The following is a 13,454-nucleotide window of genomic DNA, read 5'->3' as shown; positions in this document are numbered from 1 at the left end:
GAGTAAGTTACACAAGAAGCCCTTTTTAATTGGACTGCCATTCTATCACAGATGTGAGCATATGCACAGAAGGAACCTCATCCACACTCACCCACATATTTTCCTTTAGGCCTACCTGTGTTTTATTGAGTTTCCCAGATCTCGTCGGGGAATCTGTGGGGACCAGCGAGGCACTGAGAGAGTGTCTGGAGATAGAGTGGAAAGGAGAGGGCAGAGGCATGGTTTTTACTTTTTTAAGTCTGTCAGTATGTCTTTCAGAATTGACTAAATGTCTGGTATTGTGTATCACATTTAGCATGTATGGCATTTCAAGGAATAGACTGTTTTTGTAGCAACAAACTGATATTTTGGTGTCAGCTTTAATTAGCTGTAGAGAGTCAGGTTTAACAAAATGCTGTCCTTGTTATCAAGACAGAGTAGGTAGGTAGGTAGTAGAGGCAGAGGGAAAAAATCAATAGAGTATAGCGTCATGATATTTTGCATGGCAATATCTTATCGATATACTGACACAAAAAAATCCATATCTTATTATATAAATTGCAAATACAATTTGTTAGTACAAATGCTACAGAATGCTACTCTTGGCTGCTCCCTTATTCACAAGGGGTTATCACAGCAGGTAGTGATGCATGTTTGATTTAACAGAGTTTTACAATGGATGCTCTTAATGACACAATCCCAAATAAATTTGTGTCTCTTCCTGGGGGGTGTTCGCTTGTTAGGATAAATATAGTATTTAAACCACTACACCATAGATTAATAAAATCAATTAAAGTCCACCGGATGGCACTGTTAACTTTTTTCTATTAAGGTTAGCAGAGGTGACAATGTGCTGGATGAAGTTGGTAAAACAATATTATAGATTGGAGAAAGCCAAGGAAGCACCATCTGTGCTTTAACAGGGACGAGACAAAGACGATGGATGTGACACATCGCATTTACAAAGTCAAATCTCCCACACCACCATCATATGATAACAATAGCCAAGGACACCAAAGCAAACTTTAAATCAGCTCAAGAAATATGCAGTGAGTATTAAATGAAAACTAGTTTCTACAAAACCTCCTTAGTCTAATAAGGATCTCACTTTTTCCATAAAAAAGGAAAACCTTATTGTATCAGTGGATAATTAGCGGGAAAACCTGGATTCAAAGCAGAAGAACAGCTGTGTAAATAAATGATAATCTGATTGTTCTACCAGTTTTCCAGACAATTTAAAAACAGGCAGAATGCTGATGGGGCACCATCTTTGTGTATGGGTGTAACAACAACTGATTTCCAAATACCTGTGTCTCTCAGATCCTTCATCATTATTGTGCCTATACCAAAAAACATCACTAACTCTGGAACGTTGCAATAATTTAATAATTTTGAGAACCTCTAATCCTGAAAAATACCCAAATTTAAAGTCTGTTTGATCTGAGCGCATACTGATGTCACTGACTGAAAATCCCTGAACAATCGTGGCTACTGAAATAGAGGTTAATAGACTGCATTACTTTTACCAAACTATGTATTAAGTTTCCATTTATTTGAATTTTGAAGGGTTTTTTTCTTGACAATATCATCCTGTCATTTTATTTAACTGATCCCAATTTTACTTTGAGTTGCCTTCTCCTTTTTTTTTTTTTAATTAAAGAAATCGGGCTTTTCCTTGCAACTCCTTTCTCTCTCCTGTAGCTGTTGTAACCAGCCACATTTATTGCAGCACTGGCGCTATTTTCATTAATCCAGGTCTCATATAAACATAGGAAGTCCAAATAGGGGCTGGGGATGATAAACTCCCCCACTTTTACACTTTATGCTAGTTATATTCAGATTCTTCCTGAAAGATCCTGCGGCTTAGCTTTAGAGCCGCAAATAACTTTGGAAAATTTTTCTACTAGCAGTATTAACAGTCCATGGTTTACTGATGCCTGGAGCTGGCTTTGAATCTTGACTTCTGAAACCAGAAAAAGTTGAACAATGATGTTTTAACATCATCTTCAAATTCACTGGAGTCTGCAATTGGCATTTGAACACTGTTTGACACCGTGCTGACCTCCTTATTTTTGAGTGGCTGCTTTTCACTGGAAATTCTTCATCCTCAAAGGCCACCTCCAGTCCTGCCACAGAGTTAATCAAGTCAACACCACACAGGTGAGCCAGGTTATACGGCGGCCGCTCCATTTGTGCTCCCTCTTCTCCAATAGCTTATTCTTAAGCGGTCCAGGAGATGGATAGATATCCCCAGGGAATAGCAAGCAGATTGTAATGATCAGCACATTGCTCTGATGCACTTTGTGTTATATTTTAGCATATTACTTTTTCCCGTTGTTTATGGAAAACAAAGGTTTGTGGCCAAGGCATGCTCTCCATATCCAACACTCTTAGCTCCTTTTAATTGATGGCCGACTGTACTAAGTATATAACAGCTGTAACCACATGAAACAGTATTACCGCAAACTTGAAATTGTTGTAATAGATTAAAACATACTGATGATTAAAAATAAACCAGTAGAATCACAACCAGAACTGATCCCCCTGTAACAATCTTAGCATCTGTACTGCACTGTGCTGAGATTTTTAACTGTCTTGAATGTTTTCCATGTGTGAATAATCTCTTGTAGAGGGGTGGACTTCAAATTGCTTGGTTTTATAATCCTTCTCAGACTGAGAAGCAGCAATAATTGCTTCATTGATCAGAAACCATTGCTGATACAGTTCCTCCTTAGCTTCACAGGCATCTGAATGCTCCTCGACATCCTCCAGCAGTGCCTCCACAGGTCTGCATTCAGTGAAATTAGACTAGACTAATGCAAACACTTTAGTTTGTCAGGTGCATGCCAAATTTATGACACGTTTTATCAACAGCGTTATTCAGTTGGTCTGTTTGATAGACTGATAAAACAGGTACTGACAAAGTCTGCTTTTGGAGATACAATTTCCAATTGAAAAAGCAATAAATTGCAATATATGTTATTTCAATACTTAGTATATTGCAAAAAATTTTAAACTGCAATAATATTTTATTGTGCATTAATGATAAAACCATATTGTGGAGTCTCTGGTGATTCCCACTTTAAGCTCGATTGGTATCTATGTAGGCAGGTAAAGTAAATAAACAGATGAGTATATGAATAGGTATAAATAATAAGTATTGTATGAAACGAGCAAGACTACACAATGTAATACATAATAAAAAACTTCTCTCTAATGCCCGTTGCAACCTTTTGGGATGAAAACAGAATAAGCTGAATCAGTACCACCTGTTTGAATTGTTTGCTGTAGATATCCCTTGATAGCCAAGCTACTTTAGTGTTATCTGTAATCTATTATAAAGAATTCTGGCTTAAAAAAGATTTTTACCACGAAAACCTTTCACATGGTCCATTAGTGCTTTCAGTAACTGAGCAGCCCGATTCATTCATAAGCCACCTCTTAATACCAGGTGAAAACAGCATCCAACACTGAATTGCCTGTGAAGGCGGCTGGATGTGGTAGATATGCATTGAGATGATATCACACTCTAAAGATGTGCTGGCTGCAATAATTCAGTAAGAAAAGAGCAATGCTGAAAAATGCTGACATAGTCAAGGGTCATGGTGGAAAAACCCATAATAAAAGCTCATTTTTGGGTGTTATTTCAATTTCTGCAGAAACTGCACTACCACAAGTCCACAGGTAATTTTCAGTTACACTTTTACCAAAAAAATTAAGAGGAAAACATATCAAAAAAGCCATTATAACACTTACATATTTCTCAGAAGAGTCTATTTTTTTTTATTAAAGATGTTATGTATGTTATGATAGGAATGCTAGCTAGAGCAGTCTAAAGCTGACAATAAGGAGCAGGCTGCAGATAGAAAGATGCATTTCTAATAATTATTTCTAATTTTCAATATTATTTTCACACTTGGCTCTAATAATTCAGCAATTATAAACAGAAATCTGTCATAATGTGTCACAAATGTACATGTCCCACATTGGGAGAATAAATTTGTTTCATGAAAACACCACAACTGTATATATGCAGTATTTTGAGATTGTCAGTATACACAGTTTTATTTAAAATGACTCCCAGAAACTTTTGCACAACTGCAAATGCTTGTGCCACCAGAGCACGATGAATGCGAGTTTCAAAGCACTTCCATCTTTTATACTATTTATAGTTTCAATGCTCAACTTTTTATGCTCAACTGACTACCAGAATACACATAGTATTTATAGTTTCATAAAGATTTGGGTATCTACTATATAGCTAAGTTCATCCAGTCTTGCTAATAACACTTGCTAGCATTAGCGGATAACATAGCCCTACACCATCTCAGTCAAATACGGTCACTTTTGGCTTAAATAAAACCAACGTGGTGGTGATCAAATTTCTAACATTAAGGCATCCACATGGAGTTTTACAAAACTCTGTCCTTATCCATTCAAATCTAGTAAGGGTTTAAACATATTGGCATAAGCCTGATACCCAAGTCATTGGCATTGAAGCAAATTAAAGTAAAAAGAAGAAGAAAGTTTTATATTATGTTATTTTTTATAATGATTTATATTTACTAAATTACTAGGTTTTCTTTAAGTACATTAACAATTTTCTTAGATTTTTGTTACTCGAACAAGGCGTTTATCACACAAGTTTCTAAATGGCCTAATGTACTTTTAGTAACACTTTTTCAGCACGAGCGACTGGTGTTTGAAGTTTTAATAACTGCAAGTAAGAAAGATAAGGAATCTTATTTTTTTCATCTGTTGAAAGGCACAGTCAGTTCTATTAATTCATTACAAGGCAGCAAGTAATCAGCAGCTGTCGACAGTGCTAATGTCATGGCCCTGGTGCCTTGAGCATTTCCTGGTTCCTGAAACACCCTTCCTCCACTCCTCCTCCACTCTCTCCAGGGGCTTGGTGTCTTCTCTCCACACTCCGATGCATTGCTCAATTACACTCAATCAACCTGATAACTTAATATAAAGGGAACTGACATCATCTGCTTCTTGTCCCCTTTGTTGGCAACTGGCAGATGATTGGGCTTGTCAGTGGTGGGACCAGAGAGGTTTGTGTGTGGTTTTAACAGCGATGATTTTCTTTAACAAAAATCTTCTATGATCCTGGGACTCCTACAAGAGCAGGTAATGAGCATTTATGTCAAGAGAACACAATGAAGGCAGTCAAGTAAAAGCATAAGCTTAAGACATGACAGAATATTCTGTTTCAAATATGCTTTGCCCTCAACAAGCTGGTGCAGTTGGCTTGTGTCTACTAATGTTTTAATTTTTCAGTTTCACATTTGATTGTGATAAAATTAGGTATATATTAGATACAGATGAACTACATTAGCTTGAAATCCACAGGAACTGTCTCATGATAACAGCCCCCCTTTTACTGTTCAGAAGCTGATCATTTTAAAGGCAGATGCCCTGTTGGTGCTGCTTCAAATTCAACAAAATCTTTAATTACACAAAAATCAGTGGAAAAGCTTGACTCTTATATTCATTTTTGTTTTTTATGTTAAGAAATACATGGAATAAACATGACATGAGCCTCAGCAATGAACTACAGGTGGTTGGGTACACACCTTCATCTCTTTAACAAGGTAAACAGCTTTACTGACCCCTGCTGCTGGGTGGAATTGACAGGTGGCATGTGCAGCATGAGGTCGTTGTGTGGCTGCTATCACTTGTCTGGCTTCTTTCATACGACAATATGAGGTTGCTTGACTGTACTGTTATATATCAAATATATCAGCTGCTCTTGTATTGCTCCATAAGAACTTGCTATACCATTAAGTGTACTAACTTGCACCATGCCTGAGAACCATTATCTGCAACACTACTCCCCTGCTGCAGTTACAATGTCCTAATGATCCAGGTCGTAATAACCTAAAGTTTGTTTCAGCATTACAGTTTTTGTCCTGGTCTAATGTCACAACTAAACACGCATTTGTTACACTTAGAAGTAGTCGTGTTATCTCACTACGAATGAAGGTGAAATAAATGCAGTGGAGTTTTAAAGACTCACACACAAACAGAACATTTGATCAGTAAACAGAAAATTAAACTAATTAAAAACTGAAATTGAGCATCTGCGGAGGTGCCACCATATCGGTTTAACAGTCCGGGGAGGAACAACAAAGTTGAAGCAATTTGACAGGGGTAAAAGAGCACATGTCTGCGTACGTGGTCACACATGGGTGACATCTAGTCACCTGCCGAAACTATCAAAACTTTGAAAAATCCAAAACCATCATAGAAATATAAACTAGGGTCCATTCTTTCTAAGTGTTTGCTTGTGTGTGCTTGTGTGTGTGACAGATGAGCCTCCAGGAGCTGACAAACCCCAAGGCGCCAGACAACAGTGTCCTCCTCCATCTTCTCTTATTGGCCTCAGCCTAATTAAGCTGAGGCCTTCCGTCCCCCTCCTCCACTTGCTTGTCATATGACACGCGTCAGGCCATGGGGTTGAGCATGTGTGTGTGTGTGAGAGAGAGAGAGCCGATGTGTATGTGTGTGTCTATTTTTATGAAAGTTAAAAAGAAAAATCTAACTACACAGAATCGCAGGGATACGCGTTTCTCTTTGTCCGTGGGTTAAACAGATGGGGCGGGTGTGTGCATGTGTGCAGAGATAAAGAGACTGCTCAAGTCTAGGAGCCTACTTACAGCCAAATATAGTTTATTTGACGTTAGACTGAGATGCCTCTCTACCTGATTGACTGAACGCTAAACACTATTCTCCATAGAGAAGAAATTTGTACTGCGGGTAGAGGAGAGAAAAGTGAAGCGAGCGACAATTGAAAAACACAGAACACAAACAACATGAAAAAAAAAATCAGACACAAATTCTAATCATTCTCATTGTCAATGCTATTACCAAATCATCTCACCCACACCTACTCTCATCATTTTCAGAATTATCAAGGTCGAAGAGCTCAATGGACAGATTGCAGCACTTTGGCAGTTTGGATAAAAGCTTCAATCAAATGGTTGAATGCAATCAACGGCACACATAACTGGCACAGTACAATCAAGAGATAATCAATAGCTTACGTCTGGAATACCAAACAAATACAGCAGAACACACCATTAGAACAGACAGTTTCTATGAGAATGTGAAGCATGTTTAACAAGATAAGGGTCTGACATGAGGGTATACATACAACGGACTGGGCAGAGCAGCAGAAAAAGTCAACGGGACTGTAAAACTGTGTGGGTGTTTGCTGCATAATGTGCTGCATTATTGTACATGAGTGTTATAGGAGTGACATGTTGCACACTCCATCTTATTATTCTTATTGTTCCCCAAAAATTACACAGTTGAACAAAGTATTGTATTTGTTTGTGGAATAGCACAAGACATAAATGAAGGAAGGGGTGATATTTTTTTTTCCTTTTCTATTCCCATGTGACAAAAAAAAACAAAAAACGAGGAACAGGAGAAAAGCAAGGTTGCACAGTTGCTATGACAACAGCAACACGCCGATCTGGCTTTTTTTTTCTTTGCAAATATACATATATATATATATATGATGGACATTATGGACAATGCCAGACATCCTCTGCACACGGCCATTAACAACCAGAAGAGTCTGTTCAGTGACAGGTTGCTTCTCCCAAAGACAAGAACTAACAGACTTAAAAACTCCTTTGTCCCACACGCCATCAGACTGTTTAACTCCTCCCTGGAGGGGAGAGGGAGGGGAAACAGGAGGACAAAGGAGGGGGGAACAACTAAGCTGTAGTGCCTCTTCACCTCACTGTGCAATACCTTTTGTGCAATACTTTTGTAAATAGTCAACGGTGCAATAGACTCAATACTTGAAATGTGCAATTCACTTGTATTTTTATTTTTATTCCTATTTATTCTATTTATCCCCTTCGTATATTTTATTTATATTGTCTCTGTATTTATATATATATATATATATATATATATATATATATATGTGTGTGTGTGTGTGTGTGTGTGTGTGTGTGTGTGTGTGTGTGTGTGTGTGTGTGTATTATATATATATATATATATATATATATATATATATATATATATATATATATATATATATATATATAATATTCTGTAACTCTGTAACTTCTGTCGGTGCTGTGCTTTTTTGGAAATCGAATTTCCCAGAGGAACCCACCCGAGGGATTAATAAAGTTCTATCTAATCTAATCTAATCGAATATGAGTGTGTGTGTTAACATCTTTGATAAACAAGAACACATAGATACATAACTGCAAATAGCATATATGCACATGCACAAAAGCTGTGATACACTGACAATAGCAATCACAACGCTGGAAAAACAGCAATTATCTTGAATGAAACAAGTATCTCAACACTGCCTTATAGATGGTGGGAGTCTTTTAAGATTGCCGGTTTAAGCATGCCAGTGAGGCAGAGGGAGGAGGGATGGGAGAACAGATGATGCCTGGAGGTCTTATGGCTCGGTAAAGACTTCCTCAGTTGGAGAACTCGAGCTTCTTGGAGCATGCAGACAAGCAACCCAACCAACAGGCACAGCATGTTTTAGTAGTGAGGCAAATCTTAGCCAACAAAAGGCTTTCAGGTTCCACCTTATGTCCCTATGCACACATGTTAAGGCCCATTGCTTTTGGAAAACACTGACAGCAACAGCTATTTATTGGAGTAAATACAAAAATTTGCTGAGCAAAGTGAGCCCTTATGCCCCCCCACGTGCCACTCCATCTTATATAAAACTGAATAAACAAAGTAAATTAGGGGAATGCTTCTGTGGTGCACATATCACTCTGTAACTTAGGATAACTTTAGAGGCTTTTGTCAATTTCTCAAAATCGGTTGTTTTTGTTACATTATCCTGCTGGCTAGTTGTCTATTAAACCATTTTGTTTAGATTAGCTGAGCTGTCAGTGGGATCTTTTGTACACACAGTGTTAAGAAAGACTCCTCTGACTTGTGGCATTTCTTTCTAACACCTTTGAGCTAATATAAAGCAAGGATCAGTCTGACACTAACTAACCAGTGTTTATGGACCCATCTTCAGAGTTTCAGGGTAAGACCTCGATGAGAAAGTTTTAAGCCAGATTGAAAGTAAATTAGGTCCTGCTAACAAACTTTTACAGTCTGGAAAGCAGTTTTTACTTAGTAGTCTGATGGTACAGGACAAGACAATTAAATGAAAAGTTATTATATAGTCTTAAACAACAAACAAACAAATAACAACAAACAGTAGGGGAGCATTGGTTGAGAGGCCAAAAACAGATACACATCCACACTTACAGCAAATTTTAGAATTGCCAGTTAACCTTGCATGTCTGCAGACTGTCAAAGAGAACATACACATGCAAAAAAAAAAAAATTGCAGTCAGGGAAACAAATATGTATTAGGGCAAAGGACAGTGCACTACTCTACCTTCTTTCAATGCTGTATTTATTTTTTTTATTAAAGTATTCTGATCTTGTGGTTTTGATCAAGAATAAGAACAATTGTTATAAAAATGTGGTTTAGTAAGTTTTACTAGCCACAAAGCAACAAAGTGATGACTCTCCAAGCCTGAGTCATCATGTCAACAGTCTTTTCAGTTTTATGTACTAATAGCTGTGTATCTTTCCTAGAATACTGAACTGAGACCGACTAAACCGTTCTTCTTAGATAGCCAGTTTTCCTCACGCTGTTTTAATTTCAGTGGTTATTTAGAGCCCTTATCTATTTGCCAATTCTCAAAGGGACCTCCATTGTGGTACCACATTTGGTTGCTAGGAGATCTGTGACGCAACACGCAACTGCAAAGCATCTATGCAAGGTTAGGCAGAGTGGGTGACGTCACTGGCAAACATGTAGAATTAAAAAGAGTGAGTTGTGTACCAAGCACATGAACATTTAAGCCATTTATATCCACAAGCACACACTCTCAGACTCCCACACTCTCCATCCCTCCCTCTCTCGTTCTATCTTACTCACGCACAAATACACACATCAGTTTTGCAGCAGGCGTGTGTTTTGGTCCGTTGCCAGCGCTTGTACTGGATCTTCAAGTGGACACAAGGCATCATCACAAGCTAGGGAGTCTATCTAAGCCAACTGTGTGAACTCAAAACAGCCTGAGGCACTAGAGGTGAGCTGCCCATACAAAAATGTCCCTCTGTGGCTATCATAACTTTTCAGATTGGACAAACAATGACTTATCATACCACCTGGAGCGAGAACGAGAGCTCAAGAAAATGAACTCTCACTGGCATAGCCATTCTAATGTTTATTGCGTGTAGGTGTTTGGTTATATGTGGTGTACGTGTCAAAACGTCAGTAAATAGTTTCACTTTTTAGAAGCAAGAATTTTCCCCTTTTTTTCTTGTTTCTCTGTTTTTTTGAAGGGGCATCGGTGGATAATGAAGTTGCAGAAACCTGGGCACAAATGTTTGCTTGGCAAGAGCCACTTGCTTTTCAGTAATTAGACATAATTTCGAACGGGATAAACTAGTTCATCATCAAATCATTATAGAGAGCAATTTACCTCACCGGATAATGAAAAGAACCCATCACAATACAACTTCAAATGAAAAATAAAGCAGACTTTTATCTTTTTTTTTTCCCCATCAGGAAAACTTTCTGCAACAAGATAAAAAAAATAAAGTTCTTTAAACCAGCAATCACACTTACACTGTGTTCTCCGGGTCCAAAGAAGCAACATTACACTTTCACAGCTGTTTGTTATGTTGGCAGTTCAGCTATCCTGGCGATAATGTGAGGTTAAAGGAGTTTATGCGCTAATAGAGCTTTTTCACAGCAGACATTTTGGCATACCATAGCATGAAAAGCACAGCTGTGATTAATACTATAAATGATGAGTGCCTTCCATTTAGGTGAGCCAATTCCAGAGTCCTAATAATGACCATGTTGGCATTGCTTTCTGACTCAGTTACTAAAACCCGACTGCTTTAAAAAAAAACATTTCACCTGCCATATTCATGCTCTGATGAGTCAAAATAGCTCCTCTTAGAGTACTGTGCAGTATCAAGCCATCCCTCATTTCTTTATGTTTTACATAAATATAAATACAGTATATAAGGCAAAAACAGTTTGCACAATTAAAAAAAGCTTGAATGTCATTATTTAATTCTTCAACAAAGCCTGAACTCTCTTAGGTAAGCCGGTTTGTAATTTCTTTAAGTCGTCTTCGGGACTAGTTCTCCAGGCTTCTACAAAGCTATTCTTTGCATGTTGGCTGCCTTTTGTTCTGTTCTCTGTCAAGGTGATCCCACATTGCTTCAGTGTTGATGTCCAGGCTGTGAGGAGGCCAGTCCATGACTGATAGTGTTCCATTGTGTGTTTGTCTGACTAGGTATGCTATTACTGTATTGGCAGTCTGTTTGGGATCCTTGTCATGCTAAAAAAAATGAAGCCGCTGCCAATCAGATGCTTTCCAGATGTTATTGCATGGCAGGAGAAAATATGATGGTACTTTTCTGTGTTTATAGTCCCATAAACTTTGATGAGATCTCAGCACCGCTGGCTGAAATTCAGGCACAAACCATTACAGAGCCTCAACCGATGGTGGTAGACTACACTATTATACTCCCTCCTTGCTAGATTTTTGCCTTTTTTTATTATGTGACTTTTAGATACTGTATATTTACTCTAGATCATGTTTTAGGCCTCTTACTTCTTCTTTATCCTCCACTTAGTCAGTTTCCAAAAGTGTTTTAACCTCCTAAGACCCGAACTCTTCCACAGCATGCATTTTAAATTTTTCTTTGATATTTGGGCTGATTGGGGCCCGATGAGTGTAAAAACAAAGAATTACCAGATTTTTTTTAACCTGATTTTTGTTTCTAAGAAAAATAAGAGCCACATATGAGGATATTCATTTAAAATTTTGATAGAACAGTAGCAGTATAATGTCCTCGTAAGTGGATATCAGGCCCTTGTAGAGCAAAATTCAGTATTTTGGTCTAAATAACCCAAAATGTGATGTCCACATATGTGGACACCAGGTCCTAGGCGGTTAAGGACATACCACATGCTATACTGAGATGCCACGATTTTTTCTAATAGTTCTTTGGGAATCAACCTTTTTGTGCAAAAATACTGTGTTATCTTTGGCATTTTTCCGAGATTCAAACTAGAGCATATTATGTGTTTATTATGTGCTTTTGTGACAGGCTGCTAGGAAACAAAAACAAATCCTAAAATTAAGTTCAAACAAATTTCTCTAAAAATGCACACGTACAAGGACCACACTAAAAATAAATGAAAAAGCTGCCAATGTCTGAAGAAAAGGTCCTTCAGAAGAACTATTGCTCAAGGCCTCCTAAAAATGAGAAGGAAAGTCCAGCACCTAGGAAGCAAAATATAAAGAAATTAGGTCTGACTGAAGATTTTTGCACAGTTCTGCATGCGATACACCAACGTGTACATGTAAGATAAATCAATTTTATCACATTTAGGACAGTCATTTAATTTCCCAGCCAAGTGTGGATTTACCATGTGCAGTGCATTTGAAGTGCATAGCATGATGGTATTATTTTTACTGGGGCTTTTTAACTCAAATAGCTCCATTAAAAACTCAGCTTACAAATATCCTCCCTTAGATGTGATGCATCGATTGGAATCACCCAGTAGGAATGGTAGAAATGTCAAAATGCAAGCGACAGATGATTAATAGATATAATATGATAGAATAATAGACTTATTATTTTAAATTGAATAAAGATCAACACACACAATAACCAGTAGCTGCAGATTAAATGAGAAACTATCTGCAGCTTGTCTCCAGAACCTAACAATGTGCCAAGGAGTGCCTGAGCCGAAATACACCACTGTAATGGAATTATATTTGTAATCATAACCAGCTTCTCAAGGTGGAAAGCCAAACAAACTGCTGACGTCTCAGCTTCAACTGGGCACTGACTCATCCCTGGCAGACAGCGTTTGGTCCTGGTTACCTCAGCCAGTCTCGTAGCTCCTCCGCATGTTTTGATTCAAACGACTTGCAAGATAAGTAATAACACTGCTGGCTGGAGGGCCCTGACGTATGAGATGGCTGTGATACCATAAACCCTAACATAGACACGGGATGGATGTTTAGCCTGGCTGACCTGGCAGTTGCATACTTGCCCAAATGCTCACACAAGCGTTCACACACACAAACAGATTGCTGAACTACTATTCCTCTGGGCAACTTTGTAAACATTGTTTTTTCTCTGCTCTGTTATTTATAATGAAACACAATGAGCAAATAGTGATCTGATGAGTGTCTTTTTTCGTTAAGCACAATTTTGCCATGCCGGTCATTGTGTCAGCTATTGTGTAAAATTTTGTTTGTTATTTTATCAAACAAGTACATTTTTCCACCTGGTTATCAATATGATAAAATAGATTAAGCAGATTTTGTAAAAGCTTACAGTTAATTTAACACAGATAGACGTACTCCCTTTTTTTCTTTTGCAGTCAGTGCTCGAGTTGTAAATAAATAAATAAAGTTCCACATAAA

At 37.9% G+C, this 13,454-nt stretch overlaps 1 protein-coding gene across 2 annotated transcripts in view; it reads right to left on the bottom strand.

Annotated features, from left to right (window-relative positions):
- Positions 1-13,454, bottom strand: part of ksr2 (kinase suppressor of ras 2) — a 116,814-nt gene that overhangs the window by 40,504 nt on the left and 62,856 nt on the right. For both annotated transcript variants that reach the window (XM_082554388.1, XM_082554389.1), the window contains one exon: positions 116-185. In XM_082554388.1, coding sequence (XP_082410514.1) covers positions 116-185 — 70 coding nt within the window. The remainder of the gene's footprint in view (positions 1-115; positions 186-13,454) is intronic.

This window comes from Aulonocara stuartgranti, assembly GCF_965226115.1.
Source record: "Aulonocara stuartgranti genome assembly, chromosome: 12".
Lineage (NCBI taxonomy): Eukaryota > Metazoa > Chordata > Actinopteri > Cichliformes > Cichlidae > Aulonocara > Aulonocara stuartgranti.
This window is presented reverse-complemented; position numbering and strand designations above follow the sequence as displayed.